Genomic DNA, 15,255 nt, shown 5'->3' with positions numbered 1-15,255 from the left:
ACTGTACAACTGGGATGCTAAAGAGAAACAGGAATAATAATATGGAGAAGATGCAGAACTTTGGAACTCCCTTCCTTGGGACAGTCACCTTGTCCTCTCTTTGCAACCATTCCCCATCCCTCCCACCCTTTAGCTTCAGTCAAATTGAGGGGGTGGGGAGAGACATTAGATGTGTGTTTGCTCATATGATCTAATCTTCCTCTCTTGGAGTTTGGTTCCCAAGAGGGAAATGCCCAAGGGAATTTTGCATATGGTCAGGCCCCCCCCCACACCGATCAAATTTTGGCTTACAAGATCAATTCTGGTAGGGATCTGGCCCCGTGAAGCAAAAAGGTTCCCCACTTCTGTTACAGGTAATCAAAATGAAGCTTAAATGTAATGTAAATTACAAATAAAATATCCAAATATCGCACCTCCCAAGAATCATTCGCACATGATGGAAAGAACAAGGTTTCTGTCAGCTAGTATAAAGAATAGCAGTGAAATCAGATCACAGCAAGAGGAAACAGAAACTGAAATGGGCAAATCTTTACTGAATTTTGAAAGCCACAACAACAAATACAGATGTTCTGTTCTATGCCAATAGCCAAGTCTTTCTCTGCTGATCTTCACACAGCCAAAAATAGCAACATCTGCTCACAAGAGGGAGGTATAATCAGGATCGAGGGAACTCAAAGGTTTATAGAAGTGCCAAAAATATACTCATGAGAAAACATGCCTTAAAAGGGCTGAGGGGGGAGAGCAAAGAATTTTATTTATTTATTATTATTATTTTGTGGGGGAATGGAATGGAGTAGCCTGGAAAAGGGCATGGCTGCCTGGCTGGAACCCTGAACAGGAGCATTCCGCACCACAACCTTTTGGTCCTTCCTGTAAGTGACATATTTATCTTGATCGGATGACAGAAGCTAAACTAAACAAAATTCTGAAAACTCAGTAAGAGGTCCTAACTACTTCAAACCAAAATCTTATTTTTGGCTAATCATGTAACAGGCAGCATAATAGAGAATCTATAACATTCTCTTATCACGCTATGTTTTGTTCCATTCCCAAGGTCAAGTGCATCTCCCACGAAGCTGCTTGGCGCTTACCTCGGCGGCCTGCTTCACCTTTTGGCCCAGGGAAACCGGCATCTCCTGGAGGACCATCTTTACCTGGCATTCCCATTAAACCTGGGTCACCTCTGAAGCCTGAGAAGATACAAGAGTTATAGACTTGCTTCTGCAACCAGACCACAGAAACTGATACTGGCAATCACATGAGCACATTAGTAAGAGAAAACCAGGCTATTTTGTTTTAGAATAGCATTAAGCAGCTTTCCGCAATCTGGTGCCCTCCAGATGTTTTAAGACTACAACTCCCATCATCATTAGTCAGGGAATTGGTGGGAATTGTAGTTGAAAGCCCCAGCCCCAGGCTGAGGAAGCTGGTACAGTGGTACCTCAGGTTAAGTATTTAATTCCTTCCGGAGGTCCGTTCTTAACCTGAAGCACCTGAAGCACCACTTTAGCTAATGGAGGCTCCTGCTGCCGCCGCGCCACCGGAGCACAATTTCTGTCCTCATCCTGAAGCAAAGTTCTTAACCCGAGGTAATATTTCTGGGTTAGCGGAGTCTGTAACCTGAAGCATCTGTAACCTGAAGCGTATGTAACCTGAGGTACCACTGTATATAAGTTTATACTGTTGCTCAAGGCTTTTCTAGGGCAAATCTGCATGCTTTTATATTTTCATTATGCCTGTCCTTTGATTTAAACAATCTTTCCAATTTATTTTATTTTTGGTCTGATTCTGGTCTCTTTCTGATTACCACTGATGTGTTCACTGAAGCAAAATTTAAGAACCTATTTTCATATACCACCTTTGACATCAATGGGGTGAGAAACCAGGATACAAATGTCTTCGACAAGCAAACACTGCAGAACTTGCTGAATACAGTGGTACCTCGGTTTAAGAACAGCCCTGTTTATGAACTATTAGGTATAAGAACACCACAAAACCGGAAGTAGTGTTCCGGTTAGTGAACTTTAACTTGGTCTATGAACAGAAGCCGAATGGTGGAAGGGCATAGGCGGCTGGAGGCCTCATTAGGGAAAGCGTGCCTCAGTTTAAGAACAGCTTTGGTTTAAGAACGGGTTTCCAGAACGTTCATAAACCGAGGTACCACTGTATATGCAAATGCAGCACATATTATTAAAAAAATTCTTCTCCTCTTACTTATCCTGAAGAGAAGGTAAATAAAAAAACCATCAAAACAGCAGTGGATTAATTAAAAAAACATCAGAGACTGGGATTACGTAAAAATTTACTTAGCTGGTGAAGCAAACATGGAATCCACATTTTCTTTAAAAGATATGACAGCAACAAGGTGTCTGTTTATTTCTTATGTGGAAGGCTATTCAAGCTTCGAAATCAAATTCAGGTGCCTACATTTCCTCCCCAATTAGAATACATGTAGCACAGGTAAATTCTGTATGATATAGTTAATTGTGCTAGCTCTCCCACAAACATTATATATTAAGGATTATGATATGTACTTTTATTCCTTTATCAATCTTATAAATTTTTTGCCTACATCTTAAAAACATTATCCCTGGACAAAATCTGATCCTTAAAAAAAAGGAGCTGAGATGGTGGAAGTAATTTCCCACACACTAGCAGTTGCAGAAGCTTCATTCTGATCTTCCAGCTTGAACTGCAACTTTGGCAACTGCACTGTGAAGGGGAAAAAATAAAAGAAAAAAGGAAGACCCAGAGAAAAATCATAGGGGCTTCAAATGCTTGCATCTCCTTTGAGGTTAGCATCACCCTGTCCCAGGAGCTCATTTCTGTCTGGACAAAATACAAAGACTTATTGGAGAATAAAACTCCGAGGTGGCTGTCACCCTTGGAGGCCAAGGCCCGAAAAAGACCCAATATGGAGGCCAATTGGCCAAAGTATTGGGAAATATTAGAAAGAGATGGAGACAACTGGAAATTGCAGAGTTTAGAGAAAATGAAAGATAAAGTGTGAGACTGGTTACACTATGCTCAGATTAAAGAAGTGTTTAAGAATGATAAAAAGTTAGGATTCCAGGTGGAGAAGTCGAAGTTGGAAACAGAACTGTTAGAACCTAAGACTAAAGTACTTTCAAAAATGTATAATTTGCTGCTGAAATGGAATACACAAGACGAAATGGTTAAATCGGCTATGATAAAGTGGGCACAGGACATTGGGCATAATATTATGTTTGAAGACTGGGAAAGGTTGTGGACCACTGGGCTGAACTTCACTGCATGTAATGCTCTGAAGGAAAATGTAATGAAAATGATATATAGATGGTACATGACCCCAGTTAAATTGGCCAAAATATACCATTCGTCTGATAATAAATGTTGGAAATGTAAGGAAAATGAAGGAACATTCTTTCACCTCTGGTGGACTTGCCCTAGAGTGAAGGCCTTCTGGGAGATGATATATAACGAGCTGAAAAAGGTGTTTAAGTATACCTTTACCAAGAAACCCGAGGCCTTCCTCTTGGGCATTGTCGGCCAGAATGTGTTAAAGAAGGACAGAACATTTTTTATGTATGCAACAACGGCAGCAAGGATACTGATCGCCAAGAACTGGAAAACTCAAGATTTACCCACTCTGGAAGAATGGCAGATGCAGCTGATGGACTATATGCAACTACCTGAGATGACTGGCAGAATCCGAGACCTGGGAGAGGAGAGGGTTGAAGAAGACTGGAAGAAATTCAAGATTTACTTACAAAAGTATTGTAATTTGGCTGAATGTTAACAAGGATGTCAGAGCAGAAATAATTGTCTACCACTAAACTAGATATGAGTTTAATTATAAGGGGAATAAGGAAAGTATATATTTCTTTTAAGAGAAAGGAAGAGACTGTATTTTAATGATTGAATCTAAGACTGTGAATAAAATGATAATTTGCTTGGAAACAATTTCACAATGATGCAAGTGGGAGCGGGAGACGTGAGGGAGTCCAAAGTAGTAATGAAAAGGTGTTAAACAATCAATGTTGTTTTATTAAATATGCAATTGTATTGAAAAACCTTAATAAAAATTTATATAAAAAAAACAAAAAAAAAACCCTGCCCCAGGAGCTCATTTCTGGTGCCCAAATCTGGAGTCACTGTCCCAAGTTGAAGCTAAATGGGGATATGAATTCCAGTCTCCTAGGTCCTGGTCTACCACCTCACCATGTTAGCTCTCCAAGATTGGACACTCAGTCACTTTGAGAGAGCTCAACCACAGCCATATGCAAAGTCCAGCTGCATGCTCCCCCCTCTTCTATTAGCAAGTGTTTTCCAAAGAGAAAAGGAGGAACCCCAATTTCATATGGAAATTCAACATTTTATACACATATTGTTATCCTAGGCAAAACTGCTCTTTTGCGGAGAAGCTCTGTCCTCCTGGCAGTGTCAGCTTTTGCTGCAGAAAGCAAATATAGAGAGCATTTCTCTCAGTTCCGCTGTCCTATTTAACACCGAACGCAAGAGACGGAAGGATCTACCTAACTTCCTACTGACTTATGCTGCAGAACTTTTCACTTATTTGGGGCGAAAGCAGAACTGGACTGGGCCTGTTAACACTGTGAGCGTCTTAAAAGCATCTGCCTTTACCCCAGCGGTGGGAAACTGGCCCTGGTGCCAGTTTGGTCTGCTAAGCCATCCCCTCCACAAACTCACAGACACCTGACATTGCAGGACAAACCATGACAGGGAACTCCAGTGGAGCTGATCAATCAGTTACAGGGAGGCCCTTCAAACTTTGATCGCTGTCAATCATCCAATGACATTATGGCATCAGGTGATTTATAAATGGGATGTCTCACTCACTTGTCACTCTTCATTTATTTATTTAGATTCCCTACCTGCCCTACATAAGATTCCTGGACAGGTTGGCCCATGGAGAATGAGGGAATTAAGGTGGATTAAGTTCCCTACTTCTATTTTTCAAAGTTTCTTACACACACACATTTTGTTGGGAGCTACACAGAGTAGTTGAAGCAACCCAGTCACAGGGGCAGCATATAAAACAGCAGCAGCAACACCACCACCACAATATCCTTTTCCATTTACTGACCATCCATTTAACTTGGGCTTAAGAATGACTAGAAGGAGAAAGCTGTAAAAATAATGTAAATGATAATCATATTAATGGATGTAACACTGTACCTTTGAATCCTGATGCTCCCGGGACTCCGCCCAACCCAGGGGAGCCCATGTCACCTTTGAAGCCTTTTAGTCCAGGATGACCAGGGAGGCCGGGGTCACCAGTAACACCTTGGTTGGAGGCTGGGCCTGGTGGTCCACGTGGCCCGGGGGGACCTGGGAAGCCTGGACAAACAGGAACAAACAAAGGTAGCTCAGAGACCATGTTGGTCTTCAGCCTTGGGGTTCCCCCAGACTGCACATCTCACCAGACCACATCCAAACCAACATAAACATTGCAACATCAATATGGCATCACTGCAGACTGTTGTCAAAAGGGTGCAGGTTATTGTATAACTGAGAGGACACCCTTGCAAGTAGAATCCAAGCTTACAACCTCTAGTATGGTTGTAGGATTTTTAAGAATGAAGTTTTTATCACCCTTATAACCACAGGGGAAAAATAGCCCTTTAATACGTAGGGTGGCAGGAGGATCTGAATACCAATTAATATTTTGCGCACTTGTCCCCCCCCCCCAAAAAAACCCTTGTTCTTGTACCTAAGGAAGAGTTTACATTTTTACTCTTAGGGTTGCATCCACTGCTGGTCGTACTCAAAGAAGACCCATTGAAATGAATGGAGATGCCAAACTTAGGCCCATTCACTTCAGCAGGTCTGCTCTGAGTTGGGCTCAGCTGCAGACAACCTTTAATCAGCAGCAATAGTCTAGTAATGAAGTGTGATTAAGTGGTTTTTTTTAAAAAAAACCTGATATTTATACTACTGCTTTATTGATGTAACTTTGGAAAAGGCTTTTATACTGTCTGAATTATATCTAATGCATTGGATTTTTTTAAGTAATGAAATTACAAGCATAAATGTACAATAATATATTTCAAAATAAGAAGTGCTTTTATTTTTAAACATATTATTGCATATTTATGCTTGCAATTTTGTTTGCTGCCTTGAACTGACTTGGTTCGTTCAAGCACATTAAGCACATTAACACAAGACTTTTGCTATAGTTGTTCAATTCATTCTGCAGCATATGCATTAAGCAGCATAAGCATGCTGCTGGTTAAATGCATGCAAGGTCATTATTCAACCTAATTTGCGTACATTATGCTGATTATAGAACTTAAAGCCTTTGGATCCAGGTTTTGGGAGGTTGTATTCCTGAACTGCAGGATTCCACCACACATTCTGGCAGATTCTCCTGTCAGGGCTTCGCTGGTGCTTGATTAATGTGTCTCTCTCTTTCCAGTTTAATTTCTAAAGCCAAGTGGTCAGATTCCCAACTCCATACCTGGTCTACCATCTTCTCCAGGAAGTCCAGCATCACCGGGTCTCCCAGGAATTTTTGATGGAAGAGAGATGCCTGGAGGCCCTTGCAAACCAGGAGGACCCATAGCTCCAGGACGACCTAAAGTGACATGGACAAAGATTAACTAGAAGAATATGAACTAGGGGCTGCGCGATCCAGCTCACTTTGCTCACCAACACCATCCCCTCGCCTAAACCACCGTTCCCCCTCCCTCCTTGCCAAAGCTACCACTACCCTGACCAAACCTCCACTTGCTGGCCTACTTCACCAGCTGGCCTGGGCTACCCAGCCACTCATTTACTGGTCTCAGTCACCTGCCAGAGTCTCTCGTTCACTCCCCCTCACCCTCCAATGCTGCAGCTATGGCTCAGCAGCTCCAAGAGCCCTGTTTGTTGTCATGCTGTAGCACGTAGCACCACCGGTTGGCAGCCATGCAAACTGTGACATGACGACATCCTTAAGAAAACATTTATTATATAAAATACGTATCAGATATTCAATCAGAAGTGGAGCATGTAGCATGGAGCTTAACATGCAATTTCATTTATTGTCACAAGCTCAGCTATTGTTTTCGGATGATTTAAGTTAAGTTGTTTTATTTTTATCCCATTGCTTTAAGGCAGAAATATTTGCCACCATGATCTCCACACATACACACACACTCTCTCTTATAAATATAATGTGCTTTTTTCTGGGGGGACGCAGGGGTATGCATACCCCTAAACATTTTGTGAATCTAAGTTTGGCCTCATTGAGGGGCAGTATTTCAGTATGAGTAGGAAAATGAGAGTACCCCTAAACATTTTACAAAAAAAAGAACTGTGTGTGTGAACATAACACTTTTGTAACTCTTACAAGAGGGATGGGAACCTGTATACAATCCAGATGTTGGATCATAGTTCCAATTGCTCCCAATCATTGGCCATGCTATTTTAGGCTGATGGGAGAGTGATCAACATCTAGGAGACGTACAAGTTCCCATCCCAGCCTTACAATGATTACCACACTGCAGTTGTAGTGGAGGGGAGGAGGGACAGAGAGGTTTGTGTTAGGCCAGCTTTCAAGTTCATGGCAGAGGTGAAATATGAACCAGGGACTTCCCTGTCCATAGTCCAGTATCTTAACCATTCTGCTGCACCAGCTCTCTACACTCCTCTTCTAGCTCATGGTCTCTTTCAGCTGCTGTTTATGATTTCTTTGCGGTCGCTGTTATTTACCCAAGTCTCCTGCAGGTCCCTTCTGTCCAGGCAAGCCTGGGGGTCCAATTTGAAAACCGGGAACACCCTGTTCTCCTTTGGCACCTGGCATTCCTGCAGGCCCTGGAAGTCCAATTTCACTCAGACCTAGCAAGGAGTGGGAGGATGAAAAGCAGGTCAAAGCAGCCCATTAAACACCATCAAAGAACCGCCCCCCCCCCCGCAATGGGCCACACAACACTTCTTCCCTCCTCTGCTGGGGGCACAGTATCCTGCTCTGGCACTTAGTTGAGAATGTTGCAGTGCAAGGAAATTTAAACAGACCACAAAAATTGTTTCAGAGAATGGAATTTCCAATGGGGGCTAGAGAAAAGTATACTTTAATCTCATTGCTGTGATATTTAGGGATTTGGGTATAGGTTGCGGAGATGGCAAAGGCTCCTTTAGGAATCGGCTGTCAAAAGATTTGAAGTGGCCACATTCCCTCACAGGCAACCTTTGGGGGAGCGGAGGGGGGGACACATGACAGCAGCAAGGCAAAAAACACAACCTTTACCCTTGTGCACCAGGCTATATCACACACACACACACACAGAAATCAGCGGTTTCTGCAGGCGCACACACACACACACACACACACTCCCCTCTCCCTTCCCCACCCAAACAAGCAAGACAAATCGCCCCAGTCTCAGGACACAATGCACCCTGACAAAAGCACTCAACTGAGGGTGAAATGATGGGTCAAGGAGGTGTGTGAGGAGGGTTTCAAGAGCCAGAGAGAGACATGGACGGTCACATTTGGCAGCCCTGAGGTTCCCTATTCCAGGTCCACAGATGATCTTGGAGATAACTACCAAAAGATGGAGCAGGTGGCCACGTCATTGGGTGTCTTCCTAGTCTGTTTCAATTTATTTACCTGGTGTTCCAGGTGAGCCCTTTGTGCCTGGTAAACCATTTAAGCCAGTCAAGCCTGGAGAACCGGGGAATCCTGTGGAGATATTTGGAAAACACTGAAATGAGTAACAGGAAGCAACTGAGACACTGGAGGAAAATTGGTTTATTTATTCGAAGATTTATTTGCCCTGCCTTGTGAGCCAGTGGACCTATAGCAAGGCCTATAGTCACCTTTAAAGATACAAATGGAGGGCGCTTTCAGACAGGCGTTTTATTGTGAGGAAATTCTACTACATGTTCTTGACACAAGAATAGTGCATTAGTGAGGGATTGGTTCTGCTTCGGTTTGTTCTGCAATTCTTCCCCAGTGCTACCACATCGTTGCTATCCACAGTGCTGTGGAGCAGTGATTCTCAAAGGGTGTGGCATGCTATGCAAGTGTAGCAGGAAGATTCAAGGACAATCAATATTATAGTTTGGGAATGATTCATGTTCTTATGCAGCTGCACTATTTTATACTTTCTGGATATTCCATGATCATATTGCAAAGTAGTTGTGTTCTGTGTTTCTTTTTGTTTCCCAATGTATTTTTTAACAATAAAAAAAATTGGTATGCTGCAAGCAAATTTTTTTCCTAAAAGTGTGGCTCACAGAAAAAAAGTGAGAACCACAGTTACAGAACAACAAAAGCAGGAAAATAAGCCAGAACAGTTGTGGTATAAAAAGTCATAGGACTTTAGCAGCAAGTCACAGGATATATACTGACAAGAAATAAAGCAGTGTGTCCGCAGCAAAATATTTGCAGGTGTAAATAGTATTGAAAGTGGGACCTAATATGTCTGCCCTGATAGCATCATGATCAAGAAAAGTTTCCCACATCTTTAATTTTATTTATTTTTATTAAGTCATAAAAATTATGTACCATTTGATTGTAAAAAACAAACAAACCTCAAAGCAGTTTACAAAAAGTTTCACAGTTTAATGTTGATTTTAATTATTATATACTGTATGTTTTTTAATACTGTTATGCTTATAAGCCACCTAGGAAATATTCTTTGATGCACTGATGGCCAGCCGTATAAATTTAATTCAACAAATGAAGTCTAAAAACCCGGTGTGAGGAAGTAGAACTGTCCTACCCTATTCCTTCATCTTGAGGCCACTGCCGAAAAGGCTCTGTACTGACTCACCACCATAGCAGCAGCAAAGATAGCATAATGGGGTGGGGCTGTTCACCCTCCTCCCTCCAGCTGAGCTGGTGTTGTGAAGTAGGATAGAGAGGGGCAAAGCTCTGGAGAGGTCAGCATAGTGCAAATGTCCTAGCAGAACCTATCTGGTGCTCCTGCCAGAGCATTTGCACCATGGCAACCTCACTCCCCTCCACCTTAGTATGAATCAGTGACTTAGTCAGAGGGAGGTCAAACTAGTCACCACATGCTTGCACAGTACCAATGATGGTGCCCTGACTCCACAGTTAGCTATTGACTCTTACTGGCTTGGTGGGAAATTCCCTGCATGTGCCTCCCTTCCAAAATGTCCCCGATACTGGACTCACTGAAATGAACAATGGATCGAAGCCTGTTGACTTCAGTCAGTCTGCCCTCAGGGTGATTAATGGTTCATGTCAACCTTTGTCTTTCCAGATCTCCCTCCCTACCAACATTTTGGGTAATTTAAGAAAATAAAGTCATACCTTTTAGCCCTGCAATGCCAGGAAGCCCTGTAAGTCCTGGAGGGCCACGCTGCCCAGGAATGCCTGGAAAACCTGGGTTGCCCCTTGAAATCCCAACTCCAGGGAACCCTGGGACGTGGGCGGGGGGAGAGGAAGAATCAACAGATTAATTTAAGACACAGCTTTAAAATGCATGACACATTGTTATTATCTATTTAACTTGTGAGATCTCTTGCTGTGCAAAAAGACCCTGAGAGCTTAAGCACACATAAAAGCAAAACGAAACATAAAAATAAAACCCAGGCAATTCATGAAAAATACACAAATCAACCCCCCAACAATAGCAGGAAAAAGCTTCAACAGCACAACAGCAGACAGTTACTGTAATCCATATACCTACGCAGCAAAGTTTGGACTCTCCGAAGCTGTGAGCATGTGTACATTGAACTCAGATAAATTTTCAAGAAAACAAGTGCAGGAGGAAGGCTGCAGGAATGCAGGAAATTGCTTCCTACCAATAGACCATTGGTCAGTCTAGCTGAGCATTGTCAACACTGGGTTTATCCAACATTAGGCATACTCAGAGCAGACCATTAAAATTAATGGAAATGACTAAGTTGGGTTCATTAATTTCAGTGGGTCTACTTTCAGCAAAATTCAGTAGATGGAAGTGCCTGTCCCAGGGTCATCTAGTGAGGTCATGCTTCCAACTTGTTCCTTCAGCTCTATAGTATGTAAGGATGTAAAAAGTAACCACTCTCACCACCTCATGACCAAGGCACTCAGAGGCCTTGTGGGTGCTAAGGGTGGCAACCCCCGTTGCCACCACTAAACCCCACTTGCTAATATAAAGTCTTGGAGGGGTGGAAAAGAAGGCAGAGTTCCCATGCATTTGTTGAACTGAATATTCGTCTCATAGGAAACATGGCCTGTCTGGTTAACTACCCGCAAAAGAGCATAGATACCTGGTGGTCCATCTTGGCCAAAGTCCCCCGGTGCACCTTTACTTCCTTTTATCCCAACGCTTCCTGGGAATCCTGGCTCACCCTTTGGTCCATCAAGTCCTCTTGCACCTCAAAAGATCACACAGGAAGTCTTGTCACTGTTTTAGATATGTGATGCACTGGTCCATTTGGCCACTGGCCCACCACCAATCATTCTGCATCTTTCCCAACTCACTAAATTTTAAGCTGGAATTGCCAGGGACTCAGCCTGGGATGTTTCACATGCAAAATACATCACTGAGCTCTGCCCCTCCCAAGCATGTATCTACATCCAAAACACATGGTGTGTGCCATCAGAGACAGGTCAGCGTTAAGTTAAAATCACTTAGCGTATTTAATTGTTCCATTGGAGATATATTTCGCACTCATGGAATGTTGTTGCACCTGAGAATGCATTATCAGGCTGCTAATAACTTTGTTGTGCAATATATTATTGTGTAATCTATTATGCAACAAATATCTGTAATTGCAACTGTTGTGTTGGATTCCTCTGTTGTGCAGCATTAACACCCACATGTCAGCTAGTGCAAGAGCCCTTGTGGTAGCAGGTAAAGAATGTCCAATATAGCCCCATCCTGACAGTGGCAATCTGAAAAATTGCGAATAATGCGACTACCTACTTTTATCTTAAAACTAAAGGAGTATAAAGTCTTAATCAACCAGAAGCTTAATCAGAAGCTTTTCCTTTCAGAAACCTTTCAAAGTTCACCATCAGTTTTATACCTGGAAGTCCAGGGTCCCCTTGTTCTCCTTTAGGTCCTACACCACCTGGGATTCCAAATGATTCTCCTCGGTCACCTGGAAGAAGGGAACAACCACCACCACTATTATGTCTCCAGAGGTGCCCATGTAAGCTGCAACTCTCAGAGAGTTAGAAATGATGCACCACCAAGGATAGAGAAGCACACCAGAGCTTAGGAAGGCCATTTCACTTGAACAAAGCTCAACTGGAACAGGAAACCCTCATATACTCCCTGCTGTCAGAGAGGATCCAATGGCTGGACTTAATGGTTGGGGTCAGTTTCAGTTCATGAAGTCACATCCTGGAGAAACTGTCACTTTGCTGTTCAGTGGCTCACCACACGAGGCAGCAGTCCATATATCACAAGCTACTGGTCAGTCCTACAGCAGAGTGGCACTGAACCACGTAAATTAATTATGTGGTGTGTTCCTAGTCTTGAACCTGCCAATCAATTTCATTAAGCGGCCAAGGGTTCAAGTGTTATGAGAGCAGAGCAATGACATTTCTTTCGCTTTAAATGCTGCCTGTTACTAGGAGCACCAAAGATGGTTAAAAAAACAAAATTACTTTCATTTATTTAACATATATTTATAACACTTAACATATGTACACTTTCAAGCAGTTTACAAAATTATGAATTCCTTCTCTCTCTTTCTTTAGTGTGCATGCGTGCACACACACATAAAAACAATAAAACTGTAGAACTACATATAATACAACACTTATCCAGGGGTTATGTTTCAGGGATAGCGCATAAAGCTAAAATCACATATAGTCAAAACATCCTGGGTGCAGTGGTGGGTGGGGTTGCCAGAGTTTTCTCCCCCTAAATGCCTGTCTGTTTTTTGTCCCTTTTCAATTTTCTTTTTTAAAAATCTTTTTGCCACGAGTGTAAAGCTGAATGTGCATAAGTTAAACACACATTAAGTTGTGAGTTATCTGTAAAAGACTACAATAAAAAAATAAGATCCTGCAAAAACCAAAAAGATAGCAGCACATTTTGCAAAATGTCTTCAGGATCAAGGGCTCCCTCCTTTCCTCAGCCTCCCTCTTATCAAGGCACATCCTGACTCACAATATACAACACTCCCCCCCCCCCCAACCACTAACACCTATTCATCACACTCAAATTCTGATTACTCAAATGTATAAGGTAAAGGTAAAGGGACCCCTGATCATTAGGTCCAGTCCTGGCACTCATCTCGCTTTATTGGCTGAGGGAGCCGGCGTACAGCTTCCAGGTCATGTGGCCAGCATGACTAAGCCGCTTCTGGCAAACCAGAGCAGTGCACGGAAACGCCGTTTACCTTCCCGCCAGAGTGGTACCTATTTATCTACTTACACTGCATGCTTTCGAACTGCTAGGTTGGCAGGAGCAGGGACTGAGCAACAGGAGCTCACCCCGTTGCGGGGATTCGAACCGCTAACCTTCTGACCGGCAAGTCCTAGGCTCTGTGGTTTAACCTACAGCGCCACCCGCATCCCTCATTTGATGTATACTCAAATGTATACATTTACATAAATCATACTATGCTTAACTACTCGTCCCATTCTAGCACATCTCCACCAATGCACACAACACACAACTTTATATTCCCCATTAGCACTATCTCCTGCTGTGGCCCCTTTGTAGTTTCCCTGTTGGAAATGGTACCTGAATATATCACACCAGTGACTTACCCTTTGAACCACGCAATCCCGTATTCCCTGGGAATCCAGATGGCCCCATCAAACCCTCATCACCCTGGTGAAGGAAATCACTTTATTTATAATTCACCTTTCACAGAATAAAATATTCCAGAGCAGGATACATTAACATTAAAGCTAGTAAAAGGTATTATAGATAAAATTACATCAGCAGGGCAGAGAGAAATGTATGGTCTCACAATGTTCACCAATACGAAACAGCAGCACGCATTGCTATGCACAGCTTCTGACAGTCATTCCCTGGTGATGTCCACGTGGAAATGGTCCTAGTGAAAGGTCCAGCCCACATCCAAGTCCTTGTTCACAAAGGGTTCAGAAAGACAGAGGACTCCTCCAGACAACCTCACTGAGTATTCATCTTTCTGTGTTTGCTCAAAGCTTATGAGGAGGTTAGACTATGTCCGGTTTGTCAGGATTATGATACAAATGTATTTGGTTAAAAGAATTCACTGGATCCCTAAATCGGAAATGCAGGGCAACAAGAGTTTTCAGTAAAAGTGGTTTTTAAAAAGTCACAAAACATGCAGCAATAAAGTGTGGGAATTTAGGCTGCTTAAACCTTTTAAATATATTGTCCTGAGTTGTTTAAAGTGCTTCCCTTTCTACCCCCTTGCAGTGAACAGACCACACAGTTTAGTAAGTTTAAAAATGCATCAAAGGTCAGATTCATGTGCCTTTCCATACAGCAGCAGGAAAAACTCAGGCAGAAATCTTGTTACAAAATACAGTAGAAAACTTTTCTAAACATGTGGTCTGTGCCTGGAGCCCCAAGTCCAGACCTCCAATCCTTGCGATTTTCACATGGTAGACTGAGAGTGAGCAAAGAAGCTTCACTCCCTTCTTTACCAGAGGTGAGGGGGCATGACTTAGTCAACTCTAGCACCAACAGCTTACTCTGTGATCCTAACCCCTTCATGCATTAATGGAGGTTCGGCTTCCAAAAACGTTTGCAAATCTTACTTACTTCTGGGTTTGGGAGCCAATTTGTTTGACAACTAAGCTGTTCAAGAAGCAAGGTACTACTGTACTGCAATTTATCCCACACAGTTTTTATTGAGCATTTGTTCTGTTTATACGTCTTCCTGTTAATTATTCGTTCATCCCATGCTTTTCAGGGCATTTCCCCATCTCTTTGCTAAGTAAAAAGAGTCCCTGTGTGCTTTTTAGAGTGGATTTGTTGTGCCCAGGTGACAGAGCACTTTAATCCAGTTTAACTGCACAAACCTAAATTTCTAGTATGCACTTTAACCCCTCCCACAAAACAGTGGAAGCCTGTAAAGGTAAAGGTACCCCTGCCCGTACGGGCCAGTCTTGCCAGACTCTAGGGTTGTGCTCTCATCTCACTCTATAGGCCGGGAGCCAGTGCTGTCCGCAGACATTTCCGGGTCACGTGGCCAGCGTGACAAGCTGCATCTGGTGAGCCAGCGCAGCACACGGAACGCCGTTTACCTTCCCGCTGGTAAGCGGTCCCTATTTATCTACTTGCACTTTGACGTGCTTTCGAACTGCTAGGTTGGCAGGCACTGGGACCGAACGACTGGAGTGCACCCCGCCGCGGGGAT

At 42.9% G+C, this 15,255-nt stretch overlaps 1 protein-coding gene across 3 annotated transcripts in view; it reads right to left on the bottom strand.

Annotated features, from left to right (window-relative positions):
* The window catches only part of COL4A6 (collagen type IV alpha 6 chain), a 184,616-nt gene that overhangs the window by 9,716 nt on the left and 159,645 nt on the right, over nt 1-15,255 (bottom strand). For all 3 annotated transcript variants that reach the window (XM_081897303.1, XM_081897302.1, XM_081897304.1), the window contains 9 exons: nt 13,667-13,730; nt 11,968-12,042; nt 11,206-11,313; nt 10,262-10,369; nt 8,591-8,662; nt 7,696-7,821; nt 6,461-6,577; nt 5,179-5,340; nt 1,092-1,190 (listed from right to left, as the gene is read on the bottom strand). In XM_081897303.1, the coding sequence (XP_081753429.1) occupies nt 1,092-1,190; nt 5,179-5,340; nt 6,461-6,577; nt 7,696-7,821; nt 8,591-8,662; nt 10,262-10,369; nt 11,206-11,313; nt 11,968-12,042; nt 13,667-13,730 (931 nt within the window). The remainder of the gene's footprint in view (nt 1-1,091; nt 1,191-5,178; nt 5,341-6,460; nt 6,578-7,695; nt 7,822-8,590; nt 8,663-10,261; nt 10,370-11,205; nt 11,314-11,967; nt 12,043-13,666; nt 13,731-15,255) is intronic.

Source organism: Podarcis melisellensis (assembly GCF_964234715.1).
Source record: "Podarcis melisellensis genome assembly, chromosome: Z".
Classification (NCBI taxonomy): Eukaryota; Metazoa; Chordata; class Lepidosauria; order Squamata; family Lacertidae; genus Podarcis; species Podarcis melisellensis.
Note: the sequence above shows the minus strand (reverse complement) of the source record. Positions and strands in the feature narration are given on the sequence as shown.